Here is an 18,159-nt window from a genome sequence, read left to right as displayed (position 1 = left end):
GGCTCCAGCTGCTAGTCCCAGATGGGTTGTAGAGGGCCAGATTTTCCTCTTCCTCCATACAGGCCACTCCTGATGCCATCCCGGGAATCACCCCCAGGTGTGGGAAACTCTGAGGCTACCAGCTGGAAGTCCAGCTCTGAAGGCAGTTCTGCTGCCAGCAGCAGTGCAGAAATGAGGGGGGCATGGTATGGTATTGCCACCCTTACTTCTGCACTGCTGCTGGTGGTGGCACCACCTTTAGAGCTGAGTGCCTGGCCAGCAGCCTCCCTCCGGTTGCCAAGCTCTGAAGACAGCAGCACAGAAGTAAGGATGGCAACACTGTGATTCCCCTATAATACCCTTGCGATTCCCCTCACGATCCTGGTTTGGGTCAGGATTCCCACGGTTACAATACTGTAAAATTTCATATTTAAATATCTGAAACCATGACATTTACAATTTTTTAAATTCTATGATCGTGAAATTGACCAAAATGGACCATGAATTTGATAGGGCTGTATTTATAGTTAATGACTAGGCTATTCCACCATGCATCCCAGAAGATTACACTGCCTTTGGAAGTGTAAAAATATAAGAAAGGAACATTCCTATCCAATATATCTCATCATACCCAATAACTCTAGTTGGGTGCATATTTACATGAAGAATTCCATCAAAGAATGTTTCTAAAAGGGACACATTGAAGGATATATTGATTGTATGTTCTGACAACCTAATTTGGACAGTGCTGTTAGAATGTTTCATGGCAGTAGATTAAGCTACTCTTTTCATGGGACTTGGCAGAATGACAAAAGGAAAGACACCATTTCAGGAGGATGAAGGATTTTTGTTTCTACGTACCCCACAGTCATTGGCTCCATCTCCACACATACCCACATAGTAACTGAGAGGGACAAACAAAAAAAATTAATAGGTGAACTTTGTACTTAATTGTTTTATCATTTAAGATACTCTCTCATATACTCATTTAGGATCTTCAAATATGTCACATCAGAACAAAGAGGTGACTGACTACATTTCACCTACTGCCCTAGTATAGGAGAGTGTGTTGGTGGAGTAAGAGATAGAGGAGTGGCTGTTTTCCTATTGTACTTACTCCAGTTTTGTTTTTAACTTGCGTACGTTTTAATGTTGCCAGATCATTTATGAATATGTCAAACAGCAGAGATTCCAGTACAGCTCCTTGGGGAACTCCGCTATTTACCTCTCTCCATTGTGAAAACCAACCATTTATTCCTACTCTTTGGTTCCTATGTTTTAGCTGGTCTCTGATCTATGAGAGAACCTTCCCTCTTATCCCATGACTGCTTATTTTGCTTAAGAACCTTTGGTGAGGGACTTCATCAAAGGCTTTCTGAAAGTCCAAATACACTATACCATAGTTTTATCACTGAGTGCAGCTGGAAAGCGGCTGACCCATTATCATGTGACCAGCCAATTCTCCACAGATAGTTTTGGGAATCTCTGCACTAATATCTATACAACATGCTAGAAAGTGTTTTTGAGAGTTCAGTTGTGTGACCCATTACTGAGTAACAAAGAAGACTGCAGTGTTCAGCACAGGGAAACCTGTGCTGTCTTTGTCCCTGCTCAGCACTACCTCAACAGTGTACACGCAGGGTTTTCAATCTCTGGAGTGGACACTGCATCAGAAGCAATCATTTTACTGCAAAAAAGTTACAAAAAGTATTTCTCTTCCTTCTGCATTGCAGACAATGTTTACAAACAGTGTGATATCTGGCCTTGGGAAATATTAATTTCCACATTAATGCCTGAATGAGCCAGTTTCAGTCCAGTATCAGGAGCCAGATTTGATCTGCTTTTCGCAGCTTGGGGTAACTCCATTCAGCTCGGCTGGAGCAACTCTGTGGTAAATGAAATTGGGCTCTGACCCATGTATTTTTATTTCATCCTGCCACTCATGATTAATGGTGCCTGTTATATATTATAATGTAGAGAGTAGTGGCTAATATTTTTCGAAGGCTAAGGTCACTGCAGTTGTGTATAGGTAGATTAGGTGTGAATTTGGGTGAAAGTGGACCATACACTGCAAGCTCAGAGGGTATATAGAGCTTTTAAGCCTGGAGAAAGGGCGGGGGAGAAAGCTGAGTTTTGTAATCAAAAGTAAAGATACACTGTGCTTTACTTCTCTGTGCTGCAGTATCTGTTGTAATTATGTTTAGAAAACATTCTGCTGAACCTACTTCAGTTTTTGAAATTCTTCAATGAGGCTGGACTTCTGCCCAGGAGACATTCTAGCAAAAACAGTCCCATTCACTAGTATCTGTAGAGAGAAGAAAGTTGAGGTACTAGATTGAAAAAACAAACCCCAAATATTTTTAGCGCTGTTAGGAATCCAGTGTCCCTTGTATGATATCTAGCAGCATGAGGGAGAATTCAGCCCTGCTTCATTATTGAATCAGATGGAATAGCATCTTACTGATTTTCATCTTTGATCTACCCATGGCATTGAACCAACCCCCCTGATCTGAACCTCCTCCCCACATGTTGGAGTTTTTGGAATCTGAACCTGATTCTTCTCATAACAAGCTGTACCAAAACCCAGGGTCACAAGATTCACAAATTTTGAAATGTGTAAAATCCAGTTCCAAAATAAGGGCATGACACCAACACCAAGTCCATTGAAGTCAATGGGAGTCTTTCCAATGACTTTAATAGACTTTGGATCAGCCTGTAGGAGTTTGCAATGTGATCCCATCTTTGTGTGATCATTTTCCTGCAGCATGAACATTATCCCTTTAAATTTAGCCCAACTCTTCTGGATCAAACAGCATATCCAGTCTATGCGATCCTTTTATCATTCACCAATGGCACTAGTGACCAGTTTATTAGTTACTACCACAGCTCTAGAAATGCTGATTCATGCCCGTGTTTTTCCCTAATTGGACTGCTACAATTAAATGAATTCTGTGCTTCCTCTTATCTGCTTGTGAGACAGATGAATATTCAAAATGCCCTAAATGGCATTATTTGAAGCCTCAGCAAAATGAACATCGCCAGCTAAGAGAGGAGCATTCAGAATAAAGTTGCGGAACACAGGCCATTGCACAGTCACGGTCTCTTTGTTGAGAATGAGCTGAGTGACTCACACCCATTTATCAGTACAGCACCTTTGAAATTCAATGTTTTTGTAAAACCAGCTCTTTGTTTCCTCGCAAACTTACTTTTGGCAGCAAACTCTTGAAATGCTTCACTAGAACCTGATAGGATTTTCCATTCAAGGCAAAGTGGTAATTGTTGCTTTCCCTTTCACGAATGGTTCTTTCCTCAATATTAACACATGTGTCCTAGAAATCAGACGAGTTATTCTTAGACTGGGATCATAATGTCTTAATATGTGATTAATGAAAGGGACAAATGTAATTGCACAAATCATGACTGTATTGTGGTTAGTGGCTAGAGAACTGGAATCTAGAAGCCTGGGTTTCACTGTCCACCTTGTCACAGACCTTGGAAAAGACATTTAACCACTTGTGCCTCAGTTTTCCATCAATAAAATGGGGATAATATTTACCTCACCTACCATCCCTTCGTAAAACTTTGTGGCCCTGTCTCCATGTGACTACTTATTTGTGGTCTAACACTTGTTAATTACTACATGTTAACCAACATGATTGGCAATTATGCTATAGAAATTACACTGAAGTTTGTTTCCAGACACAACATATGTTTCTAGTTGTATTTAACCATAGAGCCCTACTAGGTGAATGAGACGTGCTATATATCTGCAGAGTGCTATTATATTTTATGAGTTGTTCTGAGCTGATGGCTGTATCAAATATCACTTCCCCAGCTGATGGAACATTTAAAAAAAATCCTGCATGTTTCCTTCATGTCACAGCAACTTCAGGTCTATTGGGCAAAGTAGTAAAAAAAACGCTTTTCACATATTAAAAGCCTCAGTGCTCCATTAAATCCCATCGGCATTTGAAAAGTGACCATGTCCCCCAGTTGTGCTTACAGTGATTCCAGCTGCAATTTGTTTGCTATCTTCCACTAGTTGCCAGGTAATGGATGCTGGAGCGGGTCCTTCTGGTTCACTTGCTTCAATGAGAATCACTTTGCTGGTCTTGGAAATCATTCCAGAATTTTTGGCCACAGTAACAGCTGTCTGAAGGTTGTCACCTGTCAAATAAACAAGTGAGGCAGATTATATCTCTTCTGTCTACAAGTGTTCATCCCCCCAGTTTTTTCTAGACACCAGAGGGCCGATTCTCCACTGTTACACCAGGAGTATGCTACTGTAATTGTTTAATTCAGGGGCATTGCACTAATCTAGAGCTAGTGCAGGGGTCAGCAACCTTTCAGAAGCGGTGTGCTGAGTCTTCATTTATTCACTCTAATTTAAGGTTTGGCATGCCAGCAATACATTTTAACATTTTTAGAAGGTCTCCTTCTATTGTTGTATGTAAAGTAAATGAGGTTTTCAAAATATTTAAGAAGCTTCATTTAAAATTAAATTAAAATACAGAGCCCCCCAGACCGGTGGCCAGGACCCGGGCAGTGTGAGTACCACAGAAAATCAGCTCGTGTGCCGCCTTCAGCATGCATGCCATAGGTTGCCTACCCCTGAGCTAATGTAACAAGGACAGCAAGTCCGAGGACCAGATCCTGTGAGCCATCAGCTCATGGAACTCCTGTTGTCCAACGTGGGAGTTCTGTACCTGGAGGGCTACAGGGTCAGGCCCTGAGATGATACCTGTGATCATAACGCTCCTGATGCGGGCAGTGCTGAGTTCTTCCAGCACAGGCTTGGTCTCTGCCTTCAGCCGATTTTCCATTATCAGAAGGCCCAGGAACGTCAGGTCAGACTCCACTTCCTCCCTGAGAATGAGGATAAAAACACCCCGAGAGATTGTTTCCATAGTGCTTGGGGCGGGAGCAGCATTTGTTTGATATAGAATCCATACTAGGTTGTACTTTTCTTTCCAGCGAAACGTAACTGATCCTGAATGCGAAGCAAAATGACTCACTGAGCATTTACGTGTCTACAGCTTTGCACAAGCTGCCATGCCTCCGCAACATGGCTGTGTGGACTAAGCAGGAAGCGTAGCCAGGACACACGCACACACACACACAGATGCCAGATAACTTCAGGAACAGAAAACTGCTCTACCCCTTGGAAGACAGCATACATGGGGAGGAGACACGCGTCCTTTCTGCTCCCATCCCCAGCTGCTCGCCAGGCTGGGCTGGCACATGCCAGCATAGAACTAATGCAAAGATTAAGGTAATGGGGGCTGAGTTTAACCCATTTACCAGGAGCATTAGCTTACTTGGCGATTAGCAGTGTAGGGATCATGCTAAATGGCTTAGCTATTCCCGGCTCCCTCTCCTCTGGCAGGTCCTGAAGAGTTAGTGTGGAGAGGTATCCAGCAGCGATAACAGGACATTAGCAAAGCTTACCTCTCTAAATTGTCCAGTTCCACATCCTTTCCCATGTTTAATGCTCTGTGTGCCAGTGCAATCACTCTGAAACCTTGGGTTGTGTAAACCTTAAGCTCCTTTACGAAATCAATTGGGACTGTTTAGAGGAGAAAAGAATATGTGGGCAAGTCTTATGGTTTAAGTGACTTAAAGAACATCCAGTCTTTGGTTCTTTTCTTCTATGGCTTAATCTCTGCATATTACATGCTCATCATTTACCAATACCACGTTCTTTCTCAGCAAATGATCAGCTGTTTTTAATCCAAAGGCTCTGGAGATGATAACTAGATTTGAATATTTCAAATAACTGGACTACACGTTTGTTTTGTGCTTTAAAAAGTAAGTAAAGTACAAGGAGGTCTTGTGGTTAGAGTAGTCCCTGTTCTAACCACAGGGCCTCCTTGCACTTTAAATAAGGTTGAGGGAGTCTTGAACCTAGGCCTGCAGAGCAGCTAAGCACCAAACAACACTCTGTGCCATCCAGCAATAATTATAACCACTACCCAAGACCCACTGTGGACACAGACCACAGGAAGTCTCATCTCCAGGGGTCTGAGAGATAGCAGCCTTATGGCTCCTGTTTGGTAAATCCAAGAGATGACAGAGTGCTGTCTACATGGGGGGTTAGATGCATATAACTGTCGCTCAGGAGTGTCGATTTTTCACACCCCTGAGTGGCACAGTTATACCGATATAGGTCTGTAGCACAGACCTGGCCTTAGCAAAGACACAGCATGGAGTTCCCTTCCACATAGACTGCCTGCTGCCTTGTTCCCAGCTGGTAATGCTTCTCAAAGTGGGGACAGGATTAGAAAAAGGAGCAGACGCCCCACCACACTTTCCTGCCAATCAAGTTCAGTGCAGCTCAAGCGAGGAAGCATTTGTTGGACCCTGGGTGAAGGGGTCCTGACCTGAGAAGTTTGGTCAGTAAGACAGCTGAACACATGTGGTGAGAAAGTTTTGCTTTGAATTTAACAGTTTGTTAAGCTAGGCACTAGTAGTATTTTATCTTTATTTTTCTTGTAACCATTTCTGACTTTTATGCCTCATTACTTGTATATGCTTAAAATCTCTGTTTGTAGTTAATAAACTTGTTTGATTTAATCCAGTGTGTTTAAACTGAAGCGTCTGGGAAACTCCATTTGGGGTGACAAGTTGTGTGCATATTATTGTTTTAAAGAAATAATGGACTTAATATACATTGTATTGTCCAGAAGAGGACTGGGCAGTACAAAACATACATTTCGAGGGAAAATCTGGGACTGGGGGTGTGTTGGGATCACTCTGCAGTACAACCCAGGCTGCTGAGAGACAGAGTGTGGCTGGCAGGCTGCAGTTGCGCAGATACTCAGGGTGTGGCGTGCATACAGTTTGAGCAGCCCGGGGACAACAAGGCATACTTCAGCAAGGCATTGTAAGGCACCCAAGGTTGCAGGGCAGAAGTGACACAGCCCGCCCACTCCCCCCGGGGCCTGGATTGTATTCTGGTATGCCACAGTAAAACCCACCTGTGATCCTGCTTCCAGTTAGCAGCCTCCTCATAAAATATCTCCCGTTTCCTGCTTAATTGGGCTTGTCTGGCCTAATTCAACCCTGTCAGGGCCAGTGTGGGGAGGCCCCCGCATCATATAGGCCATCCTGGCAAGCCCAGACCAGCAGAGGGTGCCCCTAGAAAGGGGGTAATGTAAGGCCTAGCAGGTCTTGAACCTGAGCATGCAAAGCTGCCAGCCATGCAACCCTTCCAGTGGCTGCTGTAATTAGCTTGCGCTCCACTACCCACAACCTGCTCTGACCACAGCCCACACGAAGTCTCACCTCAGAGAGACAGACAGCAGCCCCATGGCTCCTGACTGGCACTCAACCCTATGTAAACCCACAGAGCATTCTGGGAAGTATTCAGGCAACAGTGTGGATCTTCTATGCCACCATGACTACGTCTGCCCTGGAATGTCTGGCTTTGACCTTGCCTTGAAGTGGCTCTCGCCTCCTGACCTGGACCCGACTTGGACTCTGGTCCTTAGTATTGGCCCCAGCCTGGAACTTGGCTATGAACTTCTCCACTGCTCTCAACCTCAGGTTTGACCCTGCTCTGTCCCTTTCAAATCTGAGTTCTTCCACTTAAATGCTGTGTAACTTTTTGGATGAATCACTTAATATTTCTATGCCTCAGTGGGAGCTTTCTTTGATGGCAAGCAGCTTTGTGAATGGGCTGGGTTGGGCCCGGGGCATGACATAGATATGAGAGGCTTCTGTGACTGCTATCATTTACACTGGGGAAGGCCCAGGACTAAGAGAGGCACAAAGATGAATTAAAGCTACTTTTGCCTCTTGTCCTCCCCCAGTTGTGCTGAGTGTGAGTTGGAAGTAGCTAGGGCTCATGCCTGCAATCTACAATTGGTTCTGATAATTTCATGTAGAGATTTTAAAGGCAAATGTAACTTTAGGACAGTCTACCTATTTGACCTGGAAAAAAGCAGTATGTCATACTGTAGCTGCATTGTATAGTGCCTAAATATTTATTATACTGTGAATCAACATCTACACTAAAACGGCTGGATAACAAACTCGAGAAACCAGAACAGGAATCAGTTTAAGATGCTTTCCTTGTCTGGGTTGATAGAACTGTGTGAAACTCATTTCAGAGACTTACGTAATTAGGCTTGTGATGGCTAAGCTGCACCCTCCCATCATTCCCCAAAATCTCCCAGAGTGGCTCAACAAAGCCATTTTCACCTGGTTTCTCTCCAGTGCCATTCAAAAACACAGCCAGGCATTGGTCCCATCCCATGTTTGCTCAGAATCTTCATGAAACTTGGAAAACATTTCAGTGAATCTGATCTGAGTTTCAAGTTGTTAGTGGTGTTTTCACAATAAAAAAGGAGCTTATGTTTGCTAGCAGAATGGGAATAGAAGCCCTGGTTCAAATTTCAAAAAGGAAAAAGGAAAACTGGCAGTTTTCTACAGCAGTTATTGTTAACAATAATTTACATTCACGTAGCTCCTCTCCCAGCACTCAGATAGAAGCTTCTGTGAGACTGGTCAGTCTTACAGTGCTGAATGTACATATCTGGAAACTGTACTTGTGCTCTTACCTCTTTTGTTAATCAAAGATATGCATGTCACTGTCCATGCAATGACCATGACTGCTTATCTAAATCAGGTATTTGGACATGCTAACATCCAGTTATGGGGCCAGTTGTCCACTATGTAAATAGTCAATGAAACTCAGCTAGTGTAAATCATCGTAGCATCTGACTGTAGATCAAATCAGCTATTGGACCATGCGAGTGCGGCCATGGTAGCTGTATCAATGAGATTTACAGGTGCACAGTAACTCTCAAGGGCAATTCCCTTTTGGACTGAGCAAAAATAAAGATATGTACATTTATACATATATATACATTTCCATACCAGTTTCTGGTCTGCAAAAGCTGGTCACCATTTCTGGTGCTCCCTTCATATACAGATCATACTGGTCCTTCCCAAGCTGCTGGGTAATGACAGACATCCTCTGCAGCCCGGAGGAAAATGGGAACTGATGTAGGATTGCTATCCCATCCACTGGAGTCTGAGGAAAGGTCAGGAAGGTAGGACGTTAATTAGATACTCAATTCATTTTGCAAACATAAAATCTGTCTTTTGGCTAGCTTGGGACTTGCTTCCTATCATGAGTTCTCTCTGGAGTTGAGTTAATTAGCCTGAGGGCATTTCACTTGCTACCTTTTGCACGTGGGATCACAGGGACTAGACACAAATTGTACAACTGGATCTCTCATCTATTTCCATACACTTCCCCTAGAAAATCCAGGACTGTTCCCTATAGCACATTCTTTAATGCTCAGTCCCGGATAGCTTTTAAATTGTCTCTGAAGATGGGGCTTGCTACCACTGCTTCCTGTGGCAAACTATTCCACAGCTTACAGACCTCAGTGGGTTTTCCCTCCGATATTCAGCCTGTGCTTTCCAACCTGGTTTGTGCTTTGTTCTAATCTGTCTTTCATAAGCCATTTTGCATTTATTTATGTGAAATCCTTTGAGAACTAAGGAAGAAACACTTGGAGTGAAGTAATATTTGTATTATTCTTTTTATTTTTATTTTTTTCAGTATGTTATAATGCACGTCTCTTCCTATAGATTAGTTCAGTCTGGTAACAGGGCATTTGATCCAGTTCAGGTGATTTGTTAATATTCAATTTTGTCAGCTGTTCCCTGCGTAGGTCTCACTTTGAATAGCCTAGAAAAGCATATTTGCTTTGTCGGTAATGGTAGAGGAGTCCTCCAGGAGGCATCTGTCTTTACTTCTTAGAATGTCTATTTTTCATCTCTAAGAGTCTTCCCAAGTGTGTGAAAGAAACATGCAGCAAAACTTTGCTGCTACCCATATAGCAAGTAGTTCTTCTCATTTCACACCACTGTTGTCCCTCTTCTGCTCTCTCTCATCTTCTGATCATTTATTTTATTCTCTTACATTTTTAGTTTTTGCAAACATTGTTCTACCTCTGTCCCTTCCTTTAGATCTGTCTCGTCCCCCTCCCCTTCCCTGCCCTGTATATTTCTCTCTCAGGGAAATGCTGCTTTGCTGCATTCACAGGAACTGTTTAAGACGGATTCACCCCTGCCTGTACGTCCTCAAACAGCCAGTTTAGTGTGGCTGACTGACGTCCTCCAATTTAACACAGGGACAAGTTTTCAAAGAGACTGTGATGGGGTGGACTAGGCTCAAAGGCCCCTTGCTGGAGGCCTCAGAGTCCTGGCACACCCATCCCAGGAAAGGAGCAGTGGAGAGGTCCTCCAAGTGGCCTAGAATGGCTACAGCGAGCAGCCAATGAAGGCCCAGCAGGCTCATATATAAGGAGCTGCAGGGAGTGAGTACACTCTGCTTGCAGGGACTAGGTAAGCAGGAGGTGTCCCGAGCTGGTTGCAAGGGCTAAGGCCGGTAGGGACTGGGGAAGTGAGGGAATAGCTTTTGGCTGACTGCCAGGATTCACTTAAGACAGGTCCAGGGCAGGGACAGTGTATGGAACTGTTACTCCCCGGAAGGGGGCTGATTAGACTGACCCAGCTGAAGAGTTGGGGTCAGAGGATTAAAGGCCAGGCGAAGAGTCCCCAGGGAGGAAGCCCTGGGCATGCTGCTCCACTCCAGAGCAGGAACTTCTCATGTAAGCTGGCCAACTAGGGTATTGAGATAGGCCCTGTTGGTCAGACTGAGGACCGGGCTTCAGAGATGTTGGTGCCCACAGAGTGCTACAGGGCATTACTGAGGACTTTGAGATAGGGCCGGTTGGACAGTGTACCCTGGAAGGGGGACAGTGTAGGTGGCTCGGTCGGAGGACTGAGTCACTGAAGACCCCCCAAGAGATCCATTGGTTGGAGGAGGGTGCTTGCGAGAGGTGGGTGCTGCCCTGCTGGAAAGAACTGAAAGATTACAGGCACTGTCAGTCAGAGAAGGGGGCATTTGTGAGAGGCAGGTGCTGACCCCGTTACAGCAACACCTTTCATAAGATGCAAAAATAGCATAAAAGAACAGTTGAGGCAATTTACAGCTGTCAGCCAGTTCTCGACATCGGAGATATAAATGAATGTTACTTCTGCTAGGAGTTACATACACACCATATTCTTTCTGTTAAAAACACAGAACTCACATTTCTAGTGTTTGGTCCTGGTTTAACGATTACACTTGTATCTGGTACTCCAGCCTTACTATGAGCTGTACTGGAATCTTCCATTTCCTTTGGAGGGGAAAATTACACCAACAATAAAATTAGGACATTAACCTGGAAGCATTTAAATATTCAACCTACACCTGTGGCTACAGGTATACTTAAGGATGTGCAAAAGTTCCCGTCTTTGGGGGGTTAAACTTTGTACTCAAGTTTTCACCTTTTCATTTGGTTTCTTTGCACTTCTGAAATTTGACTTTGCAACATTTCTCAAGTGCGGTTTGTTTGGTTTTTTTGTTGTTTTTTTGCGCTGTGAGAATGCAAAAAACCAAAAGCCAATCAACCAGAAAACATACCTTTACTCAAAATGTCATGCTCACAAAACTTCCAGCAGAAGCTGGATATCTCAGCTCCCCTGGGCTGATCCCATGGGTCCTCATACACGCTTTCCATGCTTTCATATGTCTGTCACCAGTGTAAACACAAAGGGTGATGGAATACAGGTAAATTTAACATCTATGAGTTTTACAAGATTTTGAAGCTAGACTCATTTAGACAATGAACCAATTGGTTATGTCATAATACCTTGTTTAAAACAGGTTAGGTAAGTCTCTGGAAAGAGTAGTACTGGGCCCTTCCTGCTTCAGTCAGAGCATTTGGCTAGATACGCTGGGAGGCGCCTGCCAACCACAATCTAGGGTGTCTATGATTACATGCGATCACGTTTTTCATCGGCTCATGCTGTGAACACCTGCTCTCTGTGGGTAAATCCCCAAAGTGTAATGCCCACTTCTCCTGAGCGCTAAACAACAATGTAACATGCTTGTATAAAAAGCACAGGTGTATCTGTGTTTAGAAAAGGGCCTTTAATGTGTTCTCACCCATGTTAGGTCAAAATTCTCCTCTCCATTATGCACAGTATCTCCATCATAAACCACACTGCACAGCCACACATCAGCCATGCTGCTATTGCTTGGGGGAGGAAGGGGCAGAAAGGACCACAAAGCAAGAATGATGGGACTCTGCGGGATTGAGGGTTGTCACCATTCTGAGTTAAGTACTTCTGACCCTTTCACGGCCTATTTGAGGGCACCCTACTTGGGTTTCAGGCCTGTACCCACCATCTCTCTCTGGGCAGGAACCTGCATCCCCCTCCCTCCAGACCAGGGATTTAGGCTGCCATTTTCTCCTACAACTCACTGGTCACCTTAACAAGTCTGAGTTTTGTTTAGCATCTGTCAACCTTCTCTCTCTCAGCCACTGTGACAGGGCTAACCAATGACCAGTCAATATCTATTTAGAACCAAAGCATTAGAGAGAAAACATAATTTGAAAACTATACCCAGGTGATGTGAATGCCTGTCTGAGCAGGAGTCACCCATCTTCCACATGGAGACCCTGGTAGGTTTGAAAGTCCCTCAAACCCCTTCTGTAGAGCCTGTGCCTCTTATCAGTTCTTGGAATGAATGAGTGTGATCCTTCTCCCATAGCAAGCTGCTCACTTTATACAATTCTCAGTTCTCTGTCTACTGGTCAAAACCACTGTATGCAATTTCCCCAGAGTGGTACTCCTATAGACTTGTTTACCTGTCTAGGGATTTGCATTAATTACCCCCTAGTGATTTTTACTTCCTGATACCTGAAGCATGAATAGACTAACCATCCCCAAAGATATTGCATTGCTTGTTCTGTTCCAAAAAAGAAATTAACACTTTCACACCTGGCAGGTAACAAGATGAGATGGGAAACTGAGTCACAGTCTTTCATAAAAGTAAGTCAGATGTTCCCCAGGTCTTCATCTCCCCTTATTTTAAAAGTGGACACAGCAAGGATACTAGACCATCCAGGCTTGTGAACCTGAATGACACACCTGCATGTTGTCTCTTATTTCAAATGTTCTCCATTCATGTAAAACATTTTCTTAAGAAGCTGACATACTCTATTCATTAAACAGTACAAGCTGTTTGACAACCATCCCATATTTTTTTCTTAGTACTTACTGGAGGGATATGCAGTGGGAGAGCTCTCACATGCCCCCCCCCCCTTAGCCATGGGCGGCAGGTATCATAGGCTGGGAGAGGCTGTGGCACCCCAAACAGCCTGGCGTGGTCCCGCTCACACTCCATCCTCAGACCGCTCCTGCAGTTCCCAACACTCTGCCCTGGTCCATGCTGGCTGGGGCTGGGGCTGGCCAGCCTGCCACAGGGACTCGGGATGGCTGGCACTGGGGCTGTGCTGCCCGGCCAACCAGTGCTTCAGGTGCTGGGGGCTCTGTGGCCGCACCACCCAGCCATGGTGGGGGTGCTCTGGGCTTCTGAGGGGGAGCAAAAAGGGAGAGGGAGGAGGGATGGGACTTGGGCAGAGGGGGAGGGGCCAGGGGCTAGCCTCCCCCAACGGCCAGGTCACCAGCAGTCCATGCCTTAGCCCTTAATCCAACCTTAATCTCAGCCTGGTGCCTTTTCCCACAGCTGCTTCTCTCCCAAGCATCTCTTCTTTAAGCCCCAGGGGAGAGTGGCTGTCTACTTAGCTACAGTCTCTAGCCAGGCCTCCATAAGGACAGGGCAGCGTATCTCTTTGCTGATGGGATAAAATACTCCTCTCCCTGACTGCATCCATGCAGAACCAGCTGGTTGCTTCCCCTCTTGTCCTACAGCAGGCTCTCACTGCAGGAAGTGAAGCCAGTTGCAGGAGCCATGGCCTTGCTACTCATGAGGAGGGGGCTGGCACTTCACTACCTCCCTGGAATCTGGTTTCAAATCACACACAGGGAGATGAAAGAAGTCTTTCTTTCAAACCCTCTGACAGATCAGGTGTGTGGCAGGTGCCCTTAGGGAAGTTAATTGCTAGAACTCCAGAGGCAGATGCAGTCCTGTGGCAATGCCTCAGAATTTAGTAAAAATAGCCAGAGTTCACTAGTCTGGCAGAACTGCAGGCAGAATGCTATGAAATTATTATGGCCAGGACCAGGGACTCATTTAGTGGTCCAGGCACTGGAATTTCACTAGCTGTTACATATTGCTGCCACCAGGTATGCAGTTGCTTGCCTGATGATTAGGGGAATGCCTTCAAGGATTTGCATACTGTGTACATGCAGTTAGAATAACAGTCACGTTACCCAGCAAGTGCACTCAAACATTTTCTTGTCCAATGGGTCTCCCTGTATCTTCTCATCCAGAACTATGAGTGAATGACAGCTCACCATGGCTCCACATGGCAGTCCCCAAGGCAAAGGAGTACCAGAGGCAAAGCTGTAGATGTTCTGGAAACTGATTTAAAACAGAGGGTTAGTGTCCAATTTCTTCACAAATAGATTGCTGGGACAGATCCTCAACTGGTGTAAACAGATTCCTCTCAGCTGACTTCAGTGGAGCTACGCCTATTAGCAGCAGCTGAGAATTCAGGCCCCAGTCCATTTCATACACAGGCCTAACCTCCTCAATGAGCCAAAAGTATCTTAAACATAATTAGCATGGAAGTTTACATTTCAGTTTCACACTGTGTTATTACTCTCTGAGGGAATTGGCTATGAATACTACAGTTAACACAGGAGCTTTAGAGCCCTGCTTGACAGCTCCTATTGTTATTTATTAAAAGAGAGATCTTGGACACAAACAGAAAAGAGTGATGACACTTCCTGTAGTCTGCTACATCTCACTAAGCGAGACAAGGTAGGTGAGGTTATATCTTTTACAGGACCAATGAAAGATAGATATTACCTCCCCTACCTTATCTCGCTCATATCCTGGGAACAACACAGCTACAACAGTGCAAACATCCCACTGAACAGTTTCCTGTTGGGAGCCCAACAGAGTGTTGGTGAAGTGTCAAAATGACACGCTTGACTTCGCTGGGCCTGATTCTCCACTGCCCTGCACAAAGAGTTATTTACCTCTGCGCCAACAGCTGTGAAAGGCCACTGCTGGTGTAAGTGGAGAATTCTGACTTGTTAACATTTTACATCCACCTAGCACAAGTGTAAATGATGACATAAGGTGCAGTGCAGAGAATTAGCTCCAACCCCTTCGTTTATACTAGTGGCCTTAACATCTGAGGACCTGAGACATCTCTCACTTGCACCTGTTTTAAAACCTGTTTTATTCCACTGATTTACACTGGGGTAAGTCAGATGAGACTCAGGCCCTGAACAATGCAGTGTAATGCAGCATTCCCGGAATATGCTCTCTCCTCCTGCCTGAGGCAGAAATGGATCATAAACCAGTTTGGGCTGAGTGAAGTCTTTACAATTTCATCCTAGATTATTTCTCCCCCACTATAATCTTGATTCTTCTCTCTTTCCTATGGCTCTAGGACACGCAACTATTACACAGCCTAGCATTGTCTGTTTTCTTAGAATGTATCTACTACATGGCATGTTCAACTAATAAGAGGCCCATTAAGTTTTAGGTCAGCATGGTAAAGAGAAGCTATAATTTATTTATCCTACTTTACTACTAAATCAGAAGTGGCAAAATGTGGAGTTCAACAATGCAGAATATGGCAATATGAGATCAAGAAGCAGGATTGCTTTGTGGATCCTGTAGTCTCTGGCCTGGTCTACACAGGAATAGCATAGTTGAAGTCGAAGTATCTTATTTCGACTTACCTCCTGTCCTCACGATGCGGGATCGATGGCCGCAGCTCCCCCTGTCAACTCCGCTACCGCCATTTGCCCTGGTGGAGTTCCGGAGTCGACAGAAGCCCGTTCGGGGATCCATATATCACGTCTAGATGAGACGCAATATATCGATCTCCGATAAACCAATCGCTACCCGCCCATCCAGCGGGTAGTCTGGACATACCCTCTGTGAGCCACCAAAATCTGTACCATTTCAGGCAACTTAGATCTAGCCCTTGAGCTCTTATTGTAATTTGGCAAATTAATTAACTAATGCCTATAAAGCATTTTAAAGTAGTTAAATGCTGTATAAGCATTCTTGCTGTTCTTTTATGTTGTTTAAAAGTACAAAAGGATATTTCACATGCAGTGTGACATTCCTTTACTGAAACTGCATAGGTTTCAGAGTGGTAACCATGTTAGTCTGTATCAGCAAAAACAACCAGGAGTCCTTGTGGCACTCTTTTGTAGTGCTAACGAGGCCAATGAAATCAAGATGGACATCACACATTTCCAACAGTTGACAAGAAGGTGTGAGTATCAGCTGACCCAGAAGTCACCTACTACAAAACAGGCCCAACACAGAAAGTAACAGAACACCACTACCTGTCACCTACAGCCCCCAACTAAAACCTCTCCAGGCATCATCAAGGATCTGCAACCTATCCTGAAGGACGATCTCTCACTCTCACAGACCTTGGGAGACAGGCCTGTCCTCACTTACGGACAACCCCCAACCTGAAGCAAATACTCATCAGCAACTACACAGCACACAACAAAAACACTAACCCGGGAACCAGTCCCTGCAACAAACACTATTGCTAACTCTGTCCACACAGCTATTCAAGGGACACCATCATAGGACCTAACTGCAAACTGGACACCATCAAATTAGGCCTGAATAAAGACCTAACCACCCTAGGACCTAACCACATCAGCCACACCATCAGGGGCTCGTTCATCTGCACATCTACCAATGTGAAATATGCTATCATGTGCCAGCAATGCCCCTCTGCCATGTATGTTCGCCAAACTGGACAATCTCTACACACAAAAATAAATGGACACAAATCAGACATCAAGAATTGTAACATTCAAAAACCAGACTTCAAAGAACTTCAAAAACACACTTCAACGAGAAATTGCAGAACTGGAATTAATTTGTAAACTGGACACCATCAAATTAGACCTGAATAAAGACTGGGAGTGGATGGGTTACTACAAAAAGTAATTTTCCCTCCCTTAATATTCACCCTTTCTTGTCAACTGTTGAAAACGAATAGGCCACTTCCACCTTGATTGCGTTGGCCTCATTAGCACTGGCCCCCCACTTGGTAAGGCAACTGCCATCTTTTCATGTGCTGTAATATTTATACTGCTTTCTGTATTTTTTTCACTTCGTGCATCTGATGAAGTGGATTATAGCCCACAAAAGCTTCTGCCAAAATACATTTGTTAGTCTTTAAGGTGCCACAAGGACTCCTTGTTTTTGCTGAAACTCCATAGTAACACCCAGCTTAGCCCACGGCAAGTCTCTTTGTAGGAGGTTGTTTAAGGAGGAGTGGAGTAATGATGCAGATTTATTAATTAGATCAGTGCAGACATCAATAGCCCATACTGGTATGTTGGCAAGTCATCAGCATGGCTTCTTGCTGAGCAAAGTCTGAACATGCCATTGAAGTAGGGCAGGAGGGGGGCATTGCACCATTCCCTGTGCTCATAGGGGCTGGGATCTACAGCCCTGTGAGGCTCAGCCCCAGCCCCAAAAATGTCTGAGTCAAAGTGAAACCTGAATTTTGCTAAGGCAGGGCCCAGGTTAACCGCCCAGCTGCTCCAAATGTTTGCCATTGTGATCTGGAGCATAGGGTTGCAAAGCCACTCAAATTTGGCTTAGCTGCTCCTCAGTCATGCCAGACCTACCTGGGGTCTACACCTCCCAGACCACTAAATATAGGGGCTCTGCCCCTGGACCGCCACTGAAATTTGCCATGGAAATCTGAAATGATGCCCTTGTTGGCACCTTGTGGAATTTCCTAGTACATAAATGTCAATTTTATTTGCAGGTAATATCTTTTATTGGACCAATTTCTGGTGGTGAAAGAGACACCCGGTGGCCAGAACCTGAAGAAGAATTCTGTGTAAGATCAAAAGCTTGTGTCTCTCAACAACAGAAGTTGCTCCAATAAAAGATATTACTTCACCCGCCTTGTCTCTCTCATATCCTGGGACCAACACAGCTACAGCAACACTGAATACAAATTTATTTGCATGTGTAGCTCATTTTGTTCTCCACGTCACATGAACAGACACTGAACTACACATGGTGTCCAGTATCAGAGGGGTAGCCGTGTTAGTCTGGATCTGTAAAAGCAGCAGAGAATCCTGTGGCACCTTATAGACTAACAGACGTTTTGGAGCATGAGCTTTCGTGGGTGA

At 44.6% G+C, this 18,159-nt stretch overlaps 1 protein-coding gene and 1 long non-coding RNA gene across 5 annotated transcripts in view; one reads left to right on the top strand and one right to left on the bottom strand.

The window, feature by feature from the left end:
• The window catches only part of LOC116823034 (putative cation-transporting ATPase 13A5), a 61,701-nt gene that overhangs the window by 13,994 nt on the left and 29,548 nt on the right, over positions 1–18,159 (bottom strand). For 3 of the 4 annotated variants that reach the window (XM_032777350.2, XM_032777349.2, XM_032777352.2), the window contains exons 14-22: positions 14,224–14,374; positions 11,091–11,177; positions 8,860–9,016; positions 5,428–5,545; positions 4,721–4,845; positions 3,983–4,146; positions 3,186–3,308; positions 2,205–2,284; positions 841–883 (exon numbers count right to left, since the gene is read on the bottom strand). In XM_032777350.2, coding sequence (XP_032633241.1) covers positions 841–883; positions 2,205–2,284; positions 3,186–3,308; positions 3,983–4,146; positions 4,721–4,845; positions 5,428–5,545; positions 8,860–9,016; positions 11,091–11,177; positions 14,224–14,374 — 1,048 coding nt within the window. The remainder of the gene's footprint in view (positions 1–840; positions 884–2,204; positions 2,285–3,185; positions 3,309–3,982; positions 4,147–4,720; positions 4,846–5,427; positions 5,546–8,859; positions 9,017–11,090; positions 11,178–14,223; positions 14,375–18,159) is intronic. The other variant, XM_032777351.2, reaches the window with a different exon arrangement.
• Positions 5,110–18,159, top strand: part of LOC116823036 (uncharacterized) — a 17,751-nt gene continuing 4,701 nt past the window's right edge. Inside the window, exons 1-2 of the long non-coding RNA XR_004373311.2 lie at positions 5,110–5,251; positions 14,284–14,391. This is a non-coding gene — a long non-coding RNA (uncharacterized LOC116823036). The remainder of the gene's footprint in view (positions 5,252–14,283; positions 14,392–18,159) is intronic.

The sequence above is a fragment of the Chelonoidis abingdonii genome, chromosome 8 (assembly GCF_003597395.2).
Source record: "Chelonoidis abingdonii isolate Lonesome George chromosome 8, CheloAbing_2.0, whole genome shotgun sequence".
Lineage (NCBI taxonomy): Eukaryota > Metazoa > Chordata > Testudines > Testudinidae > Chelonoidis > Chelonoidis abingdonii.
The sequence above is the reverse complement of the archived record's forward strand: the minus strand, read 5'-3'. Positions and strand labels throughout refer to the sequence as shown.